The 23,858-nt window shown below is 41.5% G+C and overlaps 1 protein-coding gene across 2 annotated transcripts in view; it reads right to left on the bottom strand.

Moving 5' to 3' along the window:
* Positions 1 to 7,793: 7,793 nt before the first annotated feature.
* The window catches only part of znf385d (zinc finger protein 385D), a 62,651-nt gene continuing 46,586 nt past the window's right edge, over positions 7,794 to 23,858 (bottom strand). For both annotated transcript variants that reach the window (XM_017453625.3, XM_017453627.3), the window contains 4 exons: positions 13,309 to 13,557; positions 12,437 to 12,618; positions 11,262 to 11,375; positions 7,794 to 8,740 (listed from right to left, as the gene is read on the bottom strand). In XM_017453625.3, the coding sequence (XP_017309114.1) occupies positions 8,519 to 8,740; positions 11,262 to 11,375; positions 12,437 to 12,618; positions 13,309 to 13,557 (767 nt within the window). In that variant the 3' untranslated portion in view covers positions 7,794 to 8,518. The remainder of the gene's footprint in view (positions 8,741 to 11,261; positions 11,376 to 12,436; positions 12,619 to 13,308; positions 13,558 to 23,858) is intronic.

Raw genomic sequence — 23,858 nt, 5'->3', positions numbered from 1 at the left:
TTCTCACATGGAGATGCTGTTGTAGGGCACAGGGATCACAAGCTACTGGAGGTCGGGTTCTGATGGAATGGTTTCTCACTTGGAGATGCTATTGTAGGGCACCACGATCACAGACCCCTGAAGGCCAGGCTCTGGAGGGATCATTTCTCACTTGGAGATGCTATTGTAGGGCACGCGGAACATGCCTCAGTGTGCTCCCCAGCAAGGCATCCGTCGCTTCATTCAGTTTCTCAGCTGGAGCTTTAGCTTCTTCCGACGTCTGGCATCTTCTCCAGCGTCATCTAAGTGCGGAAAACCATGTTTATTTAAGCGAGGAACTCCAGCTCAAATTGGCTCTAGGGACAGCAAAAGACCTTGCAGCTAATCCAGCTGAACAGGAAGTTCCCTGGTCACAGTTTCTGTAGCAGCCCTGCCAGGAAATATATAAACGGTTTTAAAGAAGCTGAACCCTTCTTTCCCCTTTGTGGTTCTCAGTCATGACCAAGGCATTTTCCATTAACTTTTTTCACTTCTCTGACATGCGATCAAGAACTCTTACACTTGCATGACTGAAGATCGTATTCAACATCATCTTCATACTGGAGGGAAACGCTGAAGCATCTACGTTCTTGAGCAAGCCATGCAGAGCCACTAGCCCGGAGTTGAAGTCCGGGTGCCACTTCCAGAGAAAAGATGGCATACGTATTCCTGAAGACAGTTCCGTTCCCTTTCAAGAGCATCAAGAGCTTTCTCGTTTCATTGGGAAGCAAAGGAATTGTGTCGCCACATATCTAGACAAACCCTAGACCCTTGAACATCAGATCTTTACTATACATTTGCGGATGGCAAAAATGCATGTTATATCAAAGCAATTCAGACAATCCCCACTTTGTTTTCCATTAAGTACATTTAGAAATACTTCAGAAATCAAGTCCAAGCCAAGAACTGGTTCAGCAAAACAAAGAGCCTGCTATCATCCTTCAGCAAAGCCACCATTCATTTCAGACTTCAACAGGCCTGTGGTTAGTGCATACCATGTTTTCCTTCTGCTTTTGAAGTCCTCAAGTGCCACTTGGATGGATGTTGGCTGTTTACTCATCTCCCCTTAGCAACCGGTCTCCTTAGCAACTATGACAAATATGGGAACTGTGACAAAAGCTCTGCAGCTGGTTAAACAAAGCCGGCCAAAATCTAGCAGTGCAGACAAATCAGACCCTTTGAGTGCTTTTAGGCATGACGAAGTATGAAATGTGATATTTCTTTCTTTTTTCCTGATGATTTCGCAGTCGGGTCAGGGTGCATCCAATCACGATCGCATTCGGTTTTGGGGATGCGCAGATTGTTTTTATTTAATTTTTTTCTTTCTTTATGTATTTGCACATCATAATCTGTAGTAGATTGCATATTCACAAGCAAAAATATAGGAAAATCCATCAATAATAATTCCTATGACTAGTAAAAAAAAGAATAACACTGTTGCATTGATGTAGTTACGCTTAGCCGTGTTCCTGCTTGTTAACCGCTAGATGGCAGCACTGTACTTTATGTAGATATTTGGTGCACCATTTGGTTCCACATACAGAAGAACATGCCAGATGAAAAGAGGAAATTACTAGAAGGAAATTTGCACAATTTGACAATACTGTACATGATGCCAAATCAGATCAAGACCATGGTGTACTTTTTTTTTCATTTTTTCCCCCCAATATAATTATGTCCCATCAGCCAGAATCAGCACATTTGGATGCGCAAATTACTCTCAGGCTTTTGTGGGTACCTCAAATCAAAATCAGTGTCTATGCAAATCAGATCTGACCCAATTTACATCACTCAATACACCGTATTCCTGTATCAGGCCTTCCTACAGATCCTTCTGATGCTAATTTTGCACCTTTTTTTTTTATGATCAAAACAAAAATGTGACCCGCTGGAATCGTGTCCTCTTATCTGTCTGGATCTGATGAGTCCCCACTCGTCCCACCTGTCGCTAAGAGTACTAAGATGACACGTCACTGACAGTCCCATTAAGATGATAAGTCAGCTGCTGCATTCATTACTGTCAGTCCTCTCGACTCTGGATGGAGAAAACCAGTGAGATTGCGGTCATGGTGGTTCTGGAGACCTAAAGTGTGTTTCTCACACCAGGGACAGACTTTCAAGCTTTCCATGAGCTTAAGGTAAAACATCCATCCTGAATGGCTTGTATATCGGTATTTATAATCAATATGTTGTCTTCGGCTTTGCGAACCGCTTGAGTTTAAACTTCTTTACCATGCCTTTTCAGTATTTTCAGTTTCCTACATTACCCACGATGCAGTTTGACTACCAGGTGATAGTAATGCAATGAGATTTAGCCCTCGGCTCTTTCGTGGTTTAGTCTGTCTACCTGTCTCACCTCCTGATCTGTACACTTCCAAAGCTTCAGCTTTCATGAGAATACTACCATCAATGCCACCAGATTAACGATAACCAGATTATCCTGATCTGAGCTGTGGTGGATCCAAAGCCTTCCTTGGGTCTGAGATTGCTGTCCAATAGCTTTACAGCAGTCGTCTACCTTTCTGAAGACTTGAGCTCCAATCATAAGTGTGCCCACCTGACCATCTAATCACTGCCTTGAGAAGTTCTTCATGAAGTATAATGGAGATGAAACCTGCAGGAAGGTAGATCTCCAGGAAGAGGGTCGGTGACCATTGCTTTTTATCACGTTTATAGATTATAGTGAGTCTCACAGTGTACTAAAGCACATCGATGTAATGGAAGTCTGTGTGGACGAGAGACTTCAGTTCCGATGCAAAAGTAACGACGCAACTGTCGAGAACTTTCAACCGATGGAAAAGAATTCGTTTCTTGCACTGAACTGCACCTCCAAACCCTCAGCTAGATTCAATTAATTCTCACCAAGGCTCCTTTTTCAGAGGTAATTGATACGAGTGGTCTTAATAATAACGAAGCCCGACTCCAGTTTGCTGAGTGCATGCTACATTACCTCCAAGTCAACCTGAAATGAAATCCTTTCGTGCTGTTATTAATTACCTTCCACTAAGCGTACAGTCAATTCCCGCCAGACTCGATCTCTGGCTCCTCTAAGTCAACACCAGCGATCATCTCTATTTTTCTTGCTTAAAAGTAAACTTGGCCTCGTGTATTAGCTATAATAATTGTCTTTGAACACATCACATACTGTGTGTCATTTACTGAATAATGACAGTCATTAGTAGAGCAGCAATCTCTCAAATACCCATGAAGACTCCTGATAAAGTCTCAGATGGACATTTTGTGCCCTATTTATGAAACCGTGCTCATAAAACAAAAGGTTCCTTAAGCGTTCTTTAAATGATTAATTGTCCTAACGTCCTAAAGGAGTTCTACTTAGAAATTTTATACAAAAAAGTTGCCTTCTCTTGTAGCGTTCTACATAAAAGCCCAGGTGGACAAACCAAAGAACCTTCCGGATGATAGACTGAACATTACGTATAAGATTGGAACTGGGAATCCAACAATTTTCAGGTTCTTGGCAATGTGATGAACCTTTTAAAGGAACTATGTAGACCTCTACGAACATATAAAAGGTGTAGTTATCATAGATTACTGAACCCTTTAGGTGCTAGAACTCGAGATAGAGATGTTTTTATAGTCTTCAAATGTCATTCTTAGAAGGTTCTACTCTAGTCCTATCTAAACATTTATCTCCGCCCTGACAAGCTTTCCTACCAGAAAAGGTTCCAAGTAGTACCCTTTTAGATGGCTAAAGACCTTTTAATTATCCAGTGAACCCCTAAAGAAACTTTGAAGAACAACTACTGAAATATTCATCCTATAATGGCCAAACGGGTGCCTTGCCTGTTTAAGGGTTTCACCAGTGGTGCAAAAACCAAAGGACTCTTTAGTTTCTGGAATGAAATTAGTCTTAGTCTTCCAATGGATACAGAATAAGTCTCTTTTGGGAAAGCTTTACATCTTCTATATTTAGAACCCTATGAGTTTTCTAATCAGAAAGGGTTCCATGTAGTACCTTATAATGAGGTTAAGAACCCTTAATCAGGGTTAAACACTTAACTGCTTATGGTGCATCCCAGACTTCACATTTGATGGTTCCACTGTGCTAACCCTTCACTACATTGGAGGATGAGAAGCACTGTGTATGCTCTTGGGTTCCCAAATCATTCTAAGGATGGTTACTGGTTCTAGATATCTATAGGGATCATACAATGGTTCTTTAAGGGTTTCCACCAGACTGACAGCAGGCAAACCAAAGATTTGAAGTGGGGATCCAGGCATTTTTAGATTCCAACGTGGTACACTCTTAGAGAATGTGTCCCTCTAATGGAAGTTCTATGTAGAACCCTGCAACCATGTTTAAGAACCCTTGTAGTTGTAATATATTGCTGAAAAGTTCATCCTGTAATGGCAGGTGCATCGCATTACATATGGATGGTTCCACTATACCAACTCGTCCCTGTATCGGAGAACGAGAAGCACTGTGTTTGCTATCGGGTTCCCAATGGTTCGATGGTGTTTAGCCTTATCTATCAGTCAGCTAACTCCTATGCTATGGAAATTCTGCATGTATTCTGTTAACTTCAGATGTCAGAAGTTTTCCAAAAGTCTTCTAAACTGCGTAAGTGTTGCAGTCTACTGAGTCACCTTTATTATCAGGTCATTCACATTCCTTCCGCAGATAGTACCTCACTCCCAAGAGAACTGGAGGGGGGTGTGGGGGGGTCAAATTGAGACTGCACCCCTCTGTCAGCATGATCCATGAAATTGCTCCATTTCCTGCCGGAGATTCGTGTGATGCATTGCACGCTGCAGGCTTTTACAGCTCCAGGCTATCTAGCACAAAGAGTGCAATATGAACAAAGAAAACCCCAGTCCTCCTCTGATGGAATGCTAATTACTAACTACATTCCTCTTGATCAGAAGCTCAAGAATGACTGAAGGTGTGAATTTGCCATCCATCCATTCACTGGGAGGAATTTCTGCCACCATGTGTAGTTCCATTATATATATTTCCCTTTTCCCCCCGCATCCTCTCGCTCTCAGGCTCTTGAAAAGAAAGGACAGAGATTCAAGCCAAGGTGTTGAATGAAATGTAGGGAGAAAACGCACCAGAATGCACTCTCCGAGACTTTGCACTGGAGTGTGTCATTTTGCAGTGCTGAGCTTGAAATGATGACTCATTGAGAAAGCTTTCCAAGTAAGTATCAGTCAGTACGTTTACATGGATAACAATAATACGATATTAACCCGATTAAGACCAGACTCTGATTAAGAAACTAGCATGTAAACAGGATTTTTATTTACCTTAATCCGACTAAAGTCGTACTCGAAGTAAACACAAATGGAATGAAGACGTGTGGAGTATTCCTGTTTTAGTCGCATTATCGACGTGCGACATGTACACACCTTAATCACACTTAACGTCGTGTGGGAGTTTTCACCGCATTTTGCGACAGGACACGTACACGCACGGCAGCGCTCGACCGTCTGACGGCAAACAAGAGAGCACGGCTGCGTCCCAAACCGCGTACTTACCTGTTATAATAGTAGGAGATATACACGTGTATATAGTAGGCGAAATACATGTATCTCTATATACTATATAGTAAGTAAGCATACGGTTTGGGACGCAGCCCACGGCTTCAAGCAGTCGTCTATGTGCACGTATAGCATGACAAATAATTAACCGCACCTGAAGCTTTCGTAAAAATTAAAAATAAACACACCCAAAACTGTATACGGTACCATAACGAAGACCAGCTGTATGTCGATACGTGAAATTCTGGAGCGGACGGCGTGGCGCGGGCATGTAATGACGTGTGCTGTTAATCGATCTACGTTCTATAACACGTAAAAACCTGAACGTGAAAGCAACATTCTAAAAGCGACTCATGGAAACACCTTAATCAGAATATCGTCTTATTCAGAGTAAGGTCAATAGTTAGATTTCTGCTGTCCATGTAAACGTAGTCAATATTAAAGAAGCTGGAGGAATTTTCCGTTGTCCAGCTGCATTTCTACCAAATTAGCAGCTACAGGTTAGAAATCATTAAGAGCATCCGGGTTCAAAATTTTACATAACCGGCAAATTGATCTTTACACGTTTTGGTCACGTTAATGGAAATCTCCACCCTGAAACACATTAGATATGTTTCTATTGAAATATCTGACGTTTATTATCAAATCCTCTGGTGCTGATTTGTTGGTGCTACATTTTCGCTAACATCACAGCTGGATATTGTTCTAGCTAGTGCAGTTTTTAAACAGTGTTTCATAGTAGGGGGGAAAAAAAATTCTAACTCAAGCATTAGGGCTAATGGTCAGGTTTCAGGTTTCTCACTCACCATTTTCCAGCCATGTTCACCAAATAAAATGAGAACTCCGATAAGAATTAGTGGGGACATTGATGCAAGCGTTCTGCAGCGTAGTACAGCTCTCGATAGCACCGAAAGACTCGGCGCAGCTATAGTTAGCGCGATGCCATCGATGGCCGTATTAGCATGAGCTTTGACGCTTTGGAAGCTGAGTGTACGGATGAGGAGATGAGAGAGCTGGACAGACTAAAGGACGAAAGCGCTGCTGCATCGTTGTCTTGAGATAGCGATGACACTAGGCCTAAATCTCGCGATCTGCAGGTGATGAAACTGTTAAGCAAGTAAACCGTTAATTTAAAAAAAAACATAAACTCAAAATTTGACTAGAATGTTGTTTTTTTTTTTTTTTTATACACAACTGAAGATCATACAAGGATTATAAATATTAATATGCAAGTCGTTCAGGGTGGATTTTTTCTTTATCGGTTGCCTACGGCGGTCTAAAAGCTGCTCAAGCACTACGTGTACATTTTCCACGAGTCGAAGCTGCAGAGCATTATTAAGATCACTAATAATAATTTCGGCTGGTTAGTCTGTACATGCTAGGCAGTGAAATCGTCATGGTTCAGCGTGCACATCGCGTGAGATGCTTTTTCTGTCACATCAACAAAGAAGGTGCTCTGGCTAGTACTTAGCTTAGCTGGGATATTTGGGGGAATTTGGAGAATCATGTGAGTTTGATTTCTGCAACCAATAGATAAGCTCGCCGTATCTTTAAAAAGCCGAGGTCAGAGCACTTAACGCGGTTTGGCCTACCTAAAATGTTGCTTCCTCAGCTGGCTAGGATGCTATGTGTGCATATGGGTGCGTGCACACTGACAGCTTCCTGGAACAGCAGAGCCCGTCCCACATACAGATGTTGGTGATTAGTAGTTCATAAATAAGTTATGGACGCACGACGGCGCCAGCAATCCCATTCAGCAACTCCCGCTATCTGCTCACCAGACTAACGTCTCGGCTGGGTTTGGAGCGCGCACTAGCGAGACTTTTCCCCTCGGTCTTCTTCAGGCAAGGATAAGTCATAATGGGATATTTACGCAAGACGAGGGAGAGAGTTCAAGTGTAGGTCCATAGAGGGAACAGCTGAGTTCATTCAACACCTGGAGACTTGTGGGATTTTGACAAATGAGGCTTACACTCTCACCGAAGCACCAGGGATTGATAGCAGGTTTTTAGAGGGAATGCTTGGTTTCGGGGTGAATTATGAAATTCGTGTTTATTTGTTCTCTCGTGGTTCAAAATTAGGATTAATTGATCGGATGATAATTTGCGCCTCGTTTTCAATAACAGCATTTCGTGCGACAGAAAGATTCCCATATGGAAACAGGACACATGGGGATATTCCCTAACTATCATTCATCAAAACATTGTGTGTGTGTGTGTGTGTGTGTGCGTGTGTGTGAATTTGTAGAAGGATTTGTTTTTGGTATAAACAAGTTAGCAAAGTAAGACTTTATTTGAAATCTTTTTTTCTTCTTCACATTATTAGATGAGATAGACGAGCTTTACCATCCTTGTGTGTAGATTTTTGCTTGGGTAGTTTCAAGGGATGTACAAATGTGTACACACACACACACACACACACACACACACACGCACACACGCACATACACACATTGCTTAACAGGTAATAAATCAGCAGTAATTCACGTTTCCCTCCATTTTTCCATTCACACGACACCAAATGCACGTAGGTACAAATCAAAACAAAATACAGGAACCAGGTTCTACTGATCTAAAGCACTGAAGACATCCACAGAAGGCAGAGCTTAAAGTGCAAACAGCTGAGCAGTAGAACTTATTTTCCCATACTTTAGCCTCTCTCTTCTCATACATAATATATATATATATTTTTTTATATATATTTTTTCAAAAGCAATGACATGACCAAGACCAAAAAAAGCACCCCAACAATATATCCCTAAATCCATTTAGAGCTTAGAGTCAGTGTGTCATATGGTGATGACAATGCATAGTTACCTGGTTTGTCTTTTTAATTATTGCGGTATATTATCACACATCAGATCCATACAGGTTTCATGTGTGACGATGGATTTAAAAAAAAAAAGAAAAAAAAAAGGCAATAATCCACACGACTGGACCACGATTAAATTAGCGCTGAGATGGTGTGTCAGACGTAATCCGAAGTCACAGTTCGGAGGTCAGTAGGGAGCGAACAGTATCGGCGCATGGCTGGTCCGAATAGGCCCAGGTGCGGGGCGAAGAAGTGTTGAGGAGAGAGAATGAGTCTGGAAAAGGGATGGGTTATGGCTGGCGCGAAGAGGGAATGCGGTGGCTGCTGCGGCAATGGCGGCCAAGTGAGAGGGCACTATTGAGGCGGTCAGCGGCTGGCCCATGTCCTTACTCAGAGGCAGCTTCACTGGCTGGGTAAAGACACAGAGATGGAGAGAGTGTCAGAATATATACAGTAGTTACGTTTAAGTCATCCATACTTGTTTTGGTTTCAAAATAAGGCAAGAGTGTGGGTAAAAAAATCAAATTAATAATGGTCCCAGAATTGGCCCTTGTGGCACACCATCAAGTTCCTTTACTAACCAGGTTGTCTTGACTAGAAGTCTTTTCAGCGGAAAGTACCTAATGCATGCTGAAAAAGTCGTCCTAGGAGCCGTCGTGATCATTTGCGCATCCAAACATGTTACATGAGGGAAGATTTTAGGAAGAGCAAAGTTTTATCAGAGTAAAAAAAAAAAAAAAAATAGATGACATTTCTAATAGAAAGAAGTTGTTTTTGGTCATGGCACCAGAAACTATTTACGTATTTACTATTTATAAAAGTAAAAGAGACATGAAGGAAACAGTTGCGGATGGAATAACTGACTTTTATTACTGTAAAAATAATACCAAGAATAGCGTTTAAAAGAAAGAACAAACGGTGAGGAGTCACTGGTCAATGGCGATGATATTGATCAGTGATTGGTCGTTGGGAACAGTGGTGGCTAGTGACTGGTTGTCGAGATCAATGGTGATCAATGATTGGTCGTTGGGAACGACAGTAATCACTGATTGGTCGTTGGGAACAGTGGTGACTAGCGATTGGTTGTCGAGAACAATGGTGATCAATGATTGGTCATTAGGAACAGAGGTGGCTAGTGATTGGTTGTCGAACGATGGTGATCAATGATTGGTCGTTATTAACAGTGGTGGCTAGTGATTGGTTGTCAAGAACAATGGTGATCAATGATTGGTCAGCGGGAACAACAGTAATACGTGATTGGTCGATGGGAAACAATTTTAATCAGTGATTGGGAATGTCTGTGATCAGTAGTCGGTCATTGAAAACAATGTGGATTAGTGATTGGTCCCTGGGAACAATGGTGATCAGTGATTGGTCATTGGGAACAATGGTGATCAGTGATTGGTCGTTGGGAACATCAGTTCATGCAAGTGGGTCATCGACTGATCCTGCCCTCTCAACTCATACAGTATAACCAGCAGCTGTGTCGTGAACTGGAGAGCCGTATTAAATTTAGGACAGTTTCACATGTGCTGAAAAAGTCTAAAGGGCCACCAAATCTATCGATACTTAAATAATTACAATGTTCAAATATACGAGGCCATATTTACTAAGAAAAGCGCTAATTCCAGCCATATTGGTGGTCGTTTGTGCTGGACAATTTAGCAGATCGTTCTTACAACATTCAATTCAACACAGGTGCATCCCACCTAAAAAACATGTGGTCAGTGAAACATTAAACCTGTTTATTAAACTGAGTGCTGTTTTGTGCATGTCTTCCTGTCAGAAATAAACAGGCCCATCCATATTTATTATAACCACACTGTTTGTTGTTGGGACTTTTTTGGCTCTCTTCTTCTGGTGGGATTAGCCGAAGTCCGAGTCCATTCGGAAACTATGCTGAAAAAAATCCATAGTTAATTTCATTATGCGCATCCTGCTCTTTTGGGAACTGTATGTTTTCTAAAATCTGTGCAGAAATACAGTCAGTGTGGCGGAGTATTAGCAGCTGAGAACACAGTATGCTAAGGCCAGAAAGCAACGGATGACCAAGCGCTCCTTTGGGTTCGGGGCTCCAACTCATATTTAATGTCTTCCAATAAATTAATGTTAATTGTGACTTGGCAGGTGATATGTTGGCAAAATAGTTTCATCGGTTATTAAATATAAATGATGGCTGTTTAAAAAGTCTGTCTCTGTAGCTAGCAATGTTTTAGCCATTCGTTTGCCAAAAATAACACAATCTCATAACAGTCATTATCTACAATCAGAACAGTTCATTCAATCCAATAATCACCACTCCGTATTTTACAAAAGAAAACTGCTCTAGAGATATACAGATGTGTAAAGAAAAAACAAAAATGAAAAAGAAAATCCAACCTGAAGTGTGTTAGTAAGGTGTTAGACCATTACAAACCACCAGAACAGCTGTGCCTTGGCATCGATTCTACGAGTCTCGGGATATGTACAAGAGACTGAGCACTATTTTTAGCTAAAGATATTCCTTTAGTTGGTGTTTTGATGATGATGGTGTCTAACACGTCGCTCCAAAATCTCCCTTTGATGTTCATTTGAGTTGAGATCAATTGAGATAGTTGAAGGTCATAGCATATGATTGACATCATTTTAATCCTCGGTGAGCCCTCAGGAACTGTCGATGGGGGGCGGGGTCATCCTGACAGAGACTCCGCCCACCATTATAGAAATCCCACTGTTTTTTCCACTAGAAATTCGAGCTAAAACCACCATTTTGATCTTATGATCGGCGCCAAAACCTTCGTGCATGTTAATAGTTAATAGTGACACCTTTCAAGACCAAAATATGATTTGCAGTGACACGTTAATAAATATGGCCCATTGTGAAATGAAAACATTTTCTGTTTATCGTCCGTTATCTTAGCTGTATGCACGGTTCTCTGCTGCGCTCTTACTGTATTTCCTGTTTGCTGTTTGGTCTGTCCTTTTGGGGTCTTGGTGTAGGGGCTGTACTTGGGCTTGGCCGGTTTTCCTGCTGCTCTGTCTTTATGGCGCCGACTGCTGATATGCTGAAAGGAGAGACATACATAGTTGCTGGCTTAGACGTTTCAACCGGAACAGAAATAACACAATTTCTCTCAATCAGTCATGGTTGTAGTGTCTGAGATTTGCATCGGAGCTGCCATATTCGCTAATGTAGCAACGTATCTAAGTAATAGAAGTCTGTTTCATCGTAAATCTATTCTGTAAACATGCTATATGCAAAAAAAACAAAACAGAACGCATCCAGTTCCTCAGAAATCTCAATATGGTTTGGGTCACAGTGATTTATTATATAATGGGTGGGGCAAATTAGTATCGCAGGCACATGGGACTAGCAGAATTCAGACAAGTACAGGATGTGCTGTTTAGGATGGTAACTGATTATAGAATTATCTGCTTCACACCACCCTATTGTTGTTCCATGCGGGACGGTATTAGACTTGAAATTTTGTAAATACGGATTATCCCTGCTGTTTCACTGAATCGTGAGATCGTGTATCTTACTAAAGGCGTGTGAAGCGATTAGTTAGCTACAATGGACTTGTGGCTCCAGTGCCACAAAGACTTGCTTTGGGTTGCTGATCAGAAGGTCAAGGGTTCAAGCATCTCCTTTGCCAAGCTGTCACTGTTGGACCCTTGAGTAAGGCCCTTAACCCCATCTGCTCCCAGAGTGATGTATCGTATCGATATAGTAGGTTATCTCATTTCATAAATACATCAGTTCGTTTGGCTTCTCTAATTTATTTCCATCCATCAATTTTCCATACTGACTCTCCTAAACAGGGTAGCAGGGGAGCCTGGAGCCTATCCCAGGGAACTCGGGGCACACGGTGGGGGACACCCTGGACAGGCTACCAACCCATCACAGGGCACAATCGCACACATGTTCACATACTACGGACACTTTGGAAATGCCAATCAGCCTACAGCGCATGTCTTTAGACTGGGGGAGGAAACCGGAGTACCCGGAGGAAACCCCCGAAGCACGGGGAGAACCTGCAAGCTCGAGGCAAACGTTCTAACACCTAAGCCACTGTCCCCCCGCCCAACATCCCCCAATTTATTTCCATTACACTTATCTTCTGACCTGTTTGAGCTGCGTCTCTGAGTTGACATGCACGTCACATGTTTCACAGTGGAATATCTTGTTCTGCAAGCCCGTCGATGCAGCACTGGGTGACACTAGCTTGCTTTTCACCCCTGGCCTGGGGAAGGACTTGATGGAGCCATTACCGTTCCGCGCTTCCAGCATGGTTTTGTGCTTGGTGCCTGAGGAACAAATCCCAAAACAGCAGCGTTCTGTTACATCGTAAAGAAGTCATCGAAGAATCATCTCTCAGTTTTGTGGAAAGATATTTCTTACATATCGGGACTCCGACTATGTATTTTGCTGCACTGTGGTTCTATCAGTAGTGCTGTTGTGCTCAGATGCTACTGTTAGGTGGTGAAATCTCATTGGTGATTTAATACTATAAAGCTGTGCAAAGACAGCTGCTGAGTGTTCATTTTATGGTCAAATATTTCTAGTAGATGACGGCATTCTAGCACAGATCGTAGCTGTTTATCTTTAGAGTATCCTGCTTATCGCCTTAGCAATAGTCTGGAGAGTATTGAGATGGAATATGTTTTGTGCTTTGCTTTTTACATTACTGTCTTCATGCACTGAGGAAATCTCATAATCACCATCCTTTCACCGCTTTTAATCCTAAATAATCAGAAACCCTTCAGATAAAAATGCTTTGTGAGAGAAACTATGAACGTAAACCACACATTTATTAAGAAAAAAAAAAAAATTAAACAAAAAAACTCTTTTAGTCCAGGATATCTTGCATCACCTGCACACCGCTTTCTGTTTACGTCCAAGATTTCTTTTCACGCCAACTCGATTTGCTATGAATCAGACAGACACTTTACAGCACGACCTTTGTGATGGAAAGTGGAGAAAGCACTCTCTCTCACCGCTATTGTGCGCTTCGAGTTGGGATGCTGAGTTGACGGCGACTTTGCAAAGTGAGCAGTAAAGGAGACGCAAAGCTTTCGCCTCCTCCGTCTCCTTCTCGGCTTCGGGGTCCTGGGCTGCCCTAGGAGAGACGTCCGGACTCTGTCCTTCTGCTGAGGTAAACTCGGCCTCGGCCTCGGTGGAGGCCACACTGGAGCCACACTTGGCTGGAGATGGTGGAACTACCGGGTGTAATGGATCAGGAATTTCTTATGAAAATGGAATAGAGAGAAAGTTCTAGGTTATCCTTTTGAACATCAAGGAATCATGGATGGTTCCAGATTTCCACAATATAAAGTAATATAATCATTTTACAGACATTTTCTAAATGGTACTGGAAGACTTGGGTAATAGGAAACTAAATAAGGGATCCACTGATGCTGTGTCAATTCCACTGCTATACTAACGACCCATTGGTGTAGTGGTGTAAGTATCTGTTTCAGTGTACGTGAGCTGGCCTGAACTGTTCTCATAATTGTTTACAACCCTGAAACCGTTTGGGATGTTAACACATGGTCACAGCGTGAACACAGCTGTGCATAGCTGGGCGTCCAAGCAGCACCACAGCCGAGGTTCCTACCACTTCCCACGAGAGTGGGTGAAACCCATTTGTTATTTTAGCCTATTTCCAAGTCACATTGCATCCAACTCATGAAATATGACCAGAGACATTCGAGTTCGTTTAGCAAAGCTCACAAATGATTACACAGTAGTGAGTCAAACGCGAGCCCTCATCTGCTGACTCTTCCATACGACCTGCTATAAATTCACTCGTTCTGTTATGACTATAAGGATTCCGATTGGTCAAGGTATATAAAAATTGTTTATGAGGTGTTTAATAACGGATGTACGTATCCAACGTTCTGCATCCTTGCGCAGTTCGGATTTTATTTTTATTATCCTGATATTTTTAGGTTTTATTAACGTACAATTCTTGGTAAATGATACATTGGTCAGTGAATTGAGCTTATGTCATGAATTCCCCTCTCTTAGCACGTAGCACAGTTCAGAGTTTAAAGATAAGTTTAGAGATAAGCAGCGCTTTCCTCTTGTTTTGTTTAGGTTCACATCATGTGCTTTTGTTGACATTACCATGTTGTTCTGTTTCTGTTCTAGTCCTGTCTCCATCCTGGTCCTATCATTGGCTGGTTACCCGATTGTGATCGCCTGTTCTGTGTTTATTTCTTGATTTGTTTGTCTATTTATACCCTGCTGATTCTTTCTCTGACCACGAAGGCTTATCATGGATTCATGAATCACTAGTGACCTATTTTCTACACTACATACAAAAAAAAATTGACGTCTTACCAAGTGAAAATATCTTAAATATAATATAGTCAAATTTATGTAGTATTTCCTATTATAAGGCTACCAAAAAAACTCTTATCCGATTATCAAACCTCTTTCGAGACATTTTACTCTTGTTTGACGCTATTAGCCTGTGTATTGAACACTACTATGGGCTTAACTATGATTATGGCTTCCGAATTTCAACGTAACAAAGCAAACACTGTCAGTGGTTCTGCACTCGCGTCCTGCCTTTACTTTATGGCATATTACACCTTACTTTCCCCTTTCCCCTTATCCCTTACTCACACCTTCCACCTCCCAAATTCTTTAGATTACCTAAAAGATTTTGTGTCCATTATTTATTCAATTACTGGATCTATAAGTCTGAAGACTTATAGAACTGTACAGATACTAATAGGTATATAAATAAAAATGAGACTATGTAGCTCCATGATGTAACCAGATTTATTTGAATAGAAAGTATCGCGGGTGAGATAGACTCCCGTTTCACTTTGCGAATCCATTCCCTTTCGAAATCTTCAGGCGATCAGGCTAAAAGCTAAACTCGGTAAATTAACCAAATGTTAATATGGCTGATTTTAACAGAAAGTAAACCTCTGACACAGCTACTGTTGAGGGAGTTTTTTTTTTTTGTTTTGCATAATGTGTTTGAGATTGCTGCCTCTGGCTACAGCAAATTACAAATGCTTTTAACTGATGCTGGGACACATAATAGTCTGACTTCTTCAACAATGTTGAAACTGTTCTAATATAGAGAACAAATGTCGTGTTGTGGGGCGCATAAAGTTTATTACACATGACACCTTTAATGGCCTTGATTCCACTATAGGGTGATGGGATAAATATATAAATAAATATTCTTTTTAATAGGGTGAAACCTTAGACAGCTGCGGATTCCCAAAGTCGGGACCGTAATGACTTTGTCTGAGTTAAGGCTGGGCGTAGATAGGCTTAGGTCAAACTGCTGGTCAGTTTATTCTAATCACCTTCAGTAAAGTCTAATATTTCACTAACAGGTTTTCTTACGTTATCATCCGTCCACCTATTCATTTTCTATACCGCTTATCCTACAGAGTGTTGCGGGGGAGCCTGGAGCCTATCCCTGGGAACACCCTGGATGTGGTGCCAACCCATCGGTTTGGAAATGCCAGTCAGCCTACAATGTATGCCTTTGGATTGGGGGGAAGGTGTGGGGTGGGGTGGAGTGAGGTGGGCGGAGTTCCCAGAGGAGGCCCCCGAGACACGTGGAAAGCATGCACGCTCCACGCACGCAGGGCAGAGCCCCCAACCCTGAAGGTGTGAATCAAACGTGTTAACCACTAAGCCACCGTGCCCCATCCCCAACATTATCATTTGAAGCTTTAACCTTCTCCCTGCCTTCTTCTTGATTGTGAGACAATCAATCACAGAGCCACTGTTCTGAAAACGCTCGTGTCAAATATCAAGCTCGATGGCGTCGGCCGTCAATATAACCTAATGAGGCTGACAGCGAAATTAATTACAGCCAAGATAAACTGCCGTTGGTTCCTTTCTCTCAGAATGAGGTCCTGGGGGTTGGCAGTGTAGCGGTGATCGATATCTCATGAGACCCTGCGCTTTTTGTGCAGACATAACACAGAGGCAGCATCCAGTCTCTCCATCTCAGGACTCGATCGATACTGAATTATTTCTTTCTATTTTGGCGAGCCATTAAGCGGCTCTCTTATTTATCTTTCGGCTCTGCTGTGTGATCTTTAAAAGAAGCAGCGCGTGGTTGCTCATCCTTATTCATCATATTACCAAAAAATTTCAGCATCTCTATATGGATAGAAGAGAGACCAACGTGTGCTGTAGCAGAGTCGAAAGAACTTTGGACGACTAACGTGTCTCGCTTGGGGGAAGGATGAAAACCATGTCATTTCTGTACAAACCAATAAAGAATATTGTCCTTGTCCATGTCACACCATGCAACGCTTGTTTCCCCCAAAAGAATAATCTACTGTAAGAAGGGCAAATCAATCTCGGACAATGCGTCACTAATCTCGAGTGTTCCCATGGCCCAGTTAGTAGCCCTATCTCAGCCACAGGTGATTAGCTAGACAATTTGTTAGCAGTAACTGGGACTTCTGCTCTGCTGTTTAAGCACATCGTTGAGTCTGACTATAAACAGCACAGGTGTTCCTGTGCCTCTTCACTGACTAGTGGGCACCACGTGCTCATTTCAACCCCGTAATACATGGACACGAAGAGTCACATATGTAGCTTGGACTCCAGGAAGCTTAAGAGATCTGAGTAAAAACGTGATTCTCCTCCATCAGCTCTATGACACTGTTTTCTGATGGTGAATAAGACTTGAGTTGCAGCAGCTGATGGAGATCTTTCATCAATGCAAGGGGGTGCAGCTAAAAACAATCCTATACAGTACTCACAGCAGAGTGCAGGCTCAGCTATGCTGGGATGGGGTTACAGGAGATTGTACAGCTCTATTACACTCCCTATCGTTGATGGGCACACGGTAGGCGCTTGGTATTAAAGTGTCAAAATGCAGGTTGAAAGAAATGGTGTCAGCAATGCTTTTAGAAACTTTCCACTGCTTAATTCAGCATTTTAGGAATGAAGGAAATATAGGTTCGGTTATACAGCTTTGCAGCAGTTCTAGTCATCACTTAGGGTAGCAGTGAATCTGGAGCCTATCCAAAGGCAGGGATGCATCCTGAATTCAAACCTAGGGGTAATTCAGAGTAGCCAATCTATCTACCGGCATGTTTTTGGGAGGTGGATGGAAACCAAAGGAAACCCATACGGACACGGGGAGAACGTGGAAGGAAACTTCATACAGGCTCAAGTTCAGGACCAAACTGTGGAACCCGGCGTATGTGAAGTATAACTAACTGTTCAGACACAACGAAGAGGCTTGAAAAAAATGGTCACGTTTTAAAGAAAGCAGAGTTACATAAATGTGCAGTCCTTCATTTAGCCCAATTATCTACAGCACACACGTCCACAGAAGACAGACTGACCCAGCTAGCTGAAACAACAACAAAAAAAAGTGCAATTACAGGTGTTCTTGCGTAAGACTGGCTCTACGTGAGCAAGCTTGCTCTATAAATCAATTAGTGAGCCATTCTGCCTTTGAAAACAAGTGATTAAGGGCTGTGCTGCGAGGACGAGGGCAGCTTTGATTCTCTGTCACTCTGACGCTAATCTATAATCCGCAGATCCACACTGACCCGAAACAGCACAGAACAGAAGAGAAAAGGAGAACGAGAGAGTGAAAGAACTCGCTTCTCCTCATTAATGTCCATAATGACTGCGATCAATCTCCCAGTCATCTCCAGATCACACACACACACACACACACACACACAGGATGAAGGATGGAGCTGAATGAGACAGCGAGACACCGGTCCTCTGACCTGCTTCATTTACAACTTTATCCTCACTGTCCTTTCTGTAAAAGGAGCAAGCTGCCAGTCTCATTGCTTTAATTGCAGTACGTCGTATTAAAATCTTCTCTATCCTCATTAGTATGCGGAGTACTTCATAATTCCCTCGAGTTCTGATTATGTTTCCTCCGTGATGCCGGATTAATACCTTTAATTAAAATGATTAGGGCCCAATATGTGCTGCCGTGGAGTCAGTCCCAGGAAGTCCTGCTTCCTCTGTAATAAGTGTGCAAAAAAGGTGATTTTATCGCTTTTCCATTCCCTCAATTTCTGATATAGAGGTTCACCTGCCTTCGAGAACATATTCAAGCGGGCGTGTTCATACAGATTAACGTTAATTCATTCATTCTTCCACCTGCCATCAGAAACATATTCGAGCATGTGTACATGTGAACATTCATACATATTCCCATCAATTCATTCATTCATTCATTCATTCATTCCACATGCCAGTAAAACACATGAATTAATTCAAGTTTTATTAATTTAATAATTAATTTGCTTGTTTATTTCTTCCTTCTTTCTTCCACCTGCCATATGAACATATTCAAGGATGTGTTAATACATATTCCCATCAATTCAATCATTCATCCATCCATTCATCCATTTATCCATCCATCAATCCATCCACCCATTAATCCAACCATCCATCAATCCATCCATCCATCCACCCACCCATTAATCCAACCATCCATCTATCCATCTATCCATCCATCCATCCATCCATCCAACCATCCATCCATCCATCCATCCATTAATCCATCCATCCATCAATCCATCCATCTATCCATTTATCCATCCATCCATCCAACCATCCATCCATCCATCCATTAATCCATCCATCCATCCATCCATCCATCCATCCATCCATTTATCCATCCATCCATCCAACCATCCATCCATCCATCAATTCATTCATCCATCCATTCATCCATTCATCCATCCATCCATCCTACCATCCCTCCATCCATGCATTCATCCCACATGCCAGTAGAAACACATTCAAGCATACAGTATGTGTTCATACACATTCCCTATACTTATTTAGTAAATTAGTTGCTATAAAGTTTATACTGAATAAAGATGATTAAACGTTAAAGGTGACCTCAGTCAATTGGACATCTGTTGCTAGGAAGTAAACAATATCATCCGATATCCAGGTCTAAAGCTCTAAAAACAAATCAAATGTGGTGTACCGGTTCCTTCACCTCCTTGGAGGAAACCCCCGGGACACGAGGAGAACATCCAAGCTCCCTGCACACAGGGTGGAGGCGAGAATTTAACCCCCAACTCTGGAGGTGCGAGACAAACCTGCTAACTTCTAAACTACCGTGCCCCCCACAGGGATGCGGGGAGCCTGAAGCTTATCCCCAGGGGACTCGGGGTACAAGGCGGGGGACACTCAGGACAGGGTGCCATCCCATCACCACTGCGAACTATCCAATGATTATTTATCTAAAATGTTTAGCAGAGGAGGAATAAAAGAGCACTAGCAGATGTTTAACTACAAGATGTCAAATTTTTACCTGCCGAATAATTTGTAGAGTTTCGCACCAAATCGTCAGCAAGACATGTCTGGATTTCTGAAATTCGCACCAGAGCTACAGGAAGAATATATCTTTTGCTAGCTCGTAGACTCCAGTTCTACACTGTGCATCACCAACCTGCCTTAAAACATGTTCAGTAATAAGTATTTTAAAAAAAACAAAAAAAAAAACACCTATATAACCATCTGAATAACTCTTTCGAACTTTACGCCATGCCTCCTACTTGAGTCTTTCCTATTTGCTGATAAGAAAGACTGAAGTTATGAATGTGGCTCTTTTGAACTCGGTCAGGCTGAACCAAGATGCAAAGAAGCACATTTCAGACCACAGACATGTCTGGGTTGACCAGCTACATTTGAGGATAAATGAGAAATTCTGCAAGATCAAGGTGGCACTAGGACCCACTTACAACTCACTAATGTCTTTTCATGGTCCGATCCAAGTCAGGCTTAATAACAATGCCTCCGAATGGGTCAATGCAAAAAAAAAAGATGCAAAATTCAGATGTTTGTTTAAAGCGAGTGTCTGGAGGTGGGTGCAAACTGGACATTGTTTGCAATGGTGTCATCAGATTTGCCAAGCTGTTGTGTTTGTGTGTGTGTGTGTGTGTGTGTAAGGGTTTTTTCCAATCCAGTGCTTGGTGCTCGGGTGTGTGGCTGCTTGGGAGAGATATCAGCTTCACTGGTGCTGATGACTGAACAAGCTGAAAGTTGCCTCTCACGTCTTCTCTCGCTCTCAATCGAAACCTCTCTCTATCTTTCTCATTATTCCCCATCTTTCTCCCTCCCTGGCTCTATCGCTCTCTCTCTCTCTCCCTCTCTCCCTCTGTCTCTCTCCCTCTCTCTCTCTCTCTCTCTCGGTATTGTACAGCTGTCAGAGCTGGCGTGGCTCCCTTGACAATCTGCTCTTTAATAGCTAATATCAGGGTACATTTCCTGCGGCACTGGAGTGGAACTGAGGGATGGCGACGGGGCTACAGGCACATCTCTCTGACACACACGCACGCACACACACACACACACACACACACATGGAGAACACAGACGGATGCTGACTCATCTTCTAATCTATAGCAACAACCTTGCTGTCCTCTGTGCATCGCAGTGGAACTAGAAGGCGTGCACACACACACACACACACACACACACTTTGCTTATATACACACCTTCTCACTCCACATAAGTGTTCGAAAGTCTCAGCTCCCCCAGCAATAACTGTTTTTATTTCCTCAGTGAGGAAAAACTAATAAGATCCTATTTTTCTAACAGAGAAAAGCGTTAGCATCAGTTCTGAATGAGTCTGTATTCTTAAATAACAACAAAAAATTCAATCAACCGAGTGTAAGTTTAATGAGTTGTTTTTTGCACCTGGTTTATAAAATTTATAAAACATCCATATGATCAGATTTGATCTTAAACTCCATGCCTTTGTTATTATGTTAAAAACGACGTACCATTACACATATAGAAATGGAAAATAGTTAGATAGAGAGATAGATAGATAGATTCTATAGATGGATAGATTCTATAGATAGATAGATAGACAGATTCTATAGATAGATAGATAGATAGATAGATAGATAGATAGATAGATTCGATAGATAGATAGATAGATAGATTCTATAGATGGATAGATTCTATAGATGGATAGATAGATAGATTCTATAGATAGATAGATAGATAGATTCTATAGATAGATAGATAGATAGATAGATAGATAGATAGATAGATAGATAAATAGATAGATTCTATAGATGGATAGATAGATAGATAGATAGATAAATAGATTCTATAGATAGATAGATAGATTCTATAGATGGATAGATAGATAGATAGATAGATTCTATAGATAGATAGATAGATAGATAGATTCTATAGATGGATAGATAGATAGATAGATTCTATAGATAGATAGATAGATTCTATAGATAGATAGATAGATTCTATAGATGGATAGATAGATAGACAGATAGATAGTATCAGTATCAGACCCATACCAGAAAAAATGGTGGATCAGACATCAGAGAAAAAAAAATTCAACTGGATCCTGTAACAAATGCCAAAGAAAAAAAAAAAAAAGGCTATCTTTTTTGGAGCTGGAAATGTTCACATATACAGCGGCTGTTTTGTTTAGTTTTTGTTAGGATCGCCTTTACTACATTTATACTTGATATTTTATTACATTTATTATATTTGCAGTGTGGGGGCACTTCAAGTGGTGCTTGAAGTGTTCTTTAAATAAAACGGGCCATGTAATTTTTTTCACGATTCATACAGCACGAGGTATCTCTTTTTTGCTTCCACATATTGTAAAATGAAATATCAGCCTTAAAATTTTTGCAGTCGACTCTAAAGAAGTATGGTGAGTTTGGTGAAACAGCTTACTAAATTAGTCCGTTGGTTACGTTTTGTTTTCACCGCTAATGTAGCTTAGCATTTATCCCCAAAATGTTAGTGAACATTTTGCAGCAAGCTTTGTCTGAGTGAGCGGAATATTTTCCTTACGGCTGTTATGATTAGCAAACCATCCGGTCGTGTAGAGTCGGGCTCGATGAACTTCTGGTTAGCTATTTTCTTCAGTTAAAAATATCAAATGTCCGAACTGGGAGAAAACTATCGTACATCGACATTCAGGATTCGTGGACTTTGGTATCGATAACAATGTATGATAATGGATATAACCACTACACGTATGGTGTGTTTACTCAGTTGCTCATGCGTACACACATTTTGGGCATGGGCGTGTTTTCGGAAACGGATGTTCGAATCGTTATGGCTCGCATCCTTACGGAGAAAAGGAGTCTCGGTGGTTTGCTTCGGCGAAGACAGAAGAATTCGATGTTTCAGACATTGCAGAAAATGGGCCAAGACACTGTTTCAGAGCTGAGTTCAACTAATCACAGACTGTGCTCAAGTTTGACATTTTTATGAGAACTTTTTGTACTGAATCTGTAAAGAAAACACAAAACAACAAAAAAAGTTTAAACGAAATATTTTACTGCTTTATTTCCCTATATATGTTCCGTGTTTTTTTTTCTGTTAATTGCAGACTATTTCAGTTCCAGAGAACAAACATCTCCAGAAGGTTTCCAAAACCATTAAAAGATCGGAAAAGGACTTCAGAACTGGCTGGCAGAAAAGTCTGGAAAAGTCAGGCCACATGTAGTGCGCCTCCACAGAAACTAGCCAGTAGTGATATATAACAGGAGAGAAATTGGCAAGAGCTTTAACTATGCTGCTGTGATGAGAGGAACGTGTTTGAGGATTTGAGGCACGGTGCAAAGGTCGTAGGTCCTCCTCGTTTGATTTTAATTCTCTCCAGTTGTGCTTCCAGTTTATTCAAATGCACAAAATGCCACTTCACTTAGTAGTATTTCCTGTTTGCTATGCTGTTTCACTTGTTTGATGAACAGGCTGCGAATAGTTATGAAAAATCTTTAGAAGTTCCATTTAGTCATCGTTCCATCGATGACAAGGGAAATAAATAAATAAATAAATAAATGCAAGCCAATCCTGTATTGGTGACCTCTGACCTCTGAGCCTTCATCTATTATATAGTGGAAAGGGGAGAAGTGAAAAGTCCAAGCCTTCAGAAGTTCCTTTCAATCACCGTTTTACCAATAACAATAAAAATATAGCTGTGCGGTCTGAGCAGTCTCCGTAAGACAATACAAAACAATGAAGCCAAAATGACAATAATTCCTTCTGAAAGTTGTTTTTGAAGTAACCTGGTCCTTATTAAACATCCAGACCAATGCAGTAAACCAAACTTCAGCTTGATTGGACTTCCGCTTCCTTTTGAAAAAGCTGTTTGAATGTAACTCCACCCCCTACTCTGAACCACACCCCAAACTTTCCCGGCTCCCTCAGAACCTTGTACTGAATATGCTCCTCAAGTTTCACGCAATTTCAGCGAAACAGTCCAGAGTTACAGTACCGCTGTTTGAGTAACCCAAGCTCCGCCCAAAAACAACTGTTGTGAACAATTCGTTACAAACGTCAACATGTTTTTGATAATCTGAGGGTCCGAGGGTCAAACTCTACTGAGTAGTCTGACACCAATTTTGCGAAGATACAGCGAAAATCCTATTACTGGTCCGCAAAAGTAGTTTTGGATATTATGCAAATTAGCTCGACATTGAAGTAGGGGGAGCTTAACGGTCCAACATCCAATGACCTATTGTTTGGTCTGCACGATTCATTTTAGAGGAGATAAAAAGAGTAAGAG

Source organism: Ictalurus punctatus, chromosome 23 (assembly GCF_001660625.3).
Source record: "Ictalurus punctatus breed USDA103 chromosome 23, Coco_2.0, whole genome shotgun sequence".
Classification (NCBI taxonomy): Eukaryota; Metazoa; Chordata; class Actinopteri; order Siluriformes; family Ictaluridae; genus Ictalurus; species Ictalurus punctatus.
This window is presented reverse-complemented; position numbering and strand designations above follow the sequence as displayed.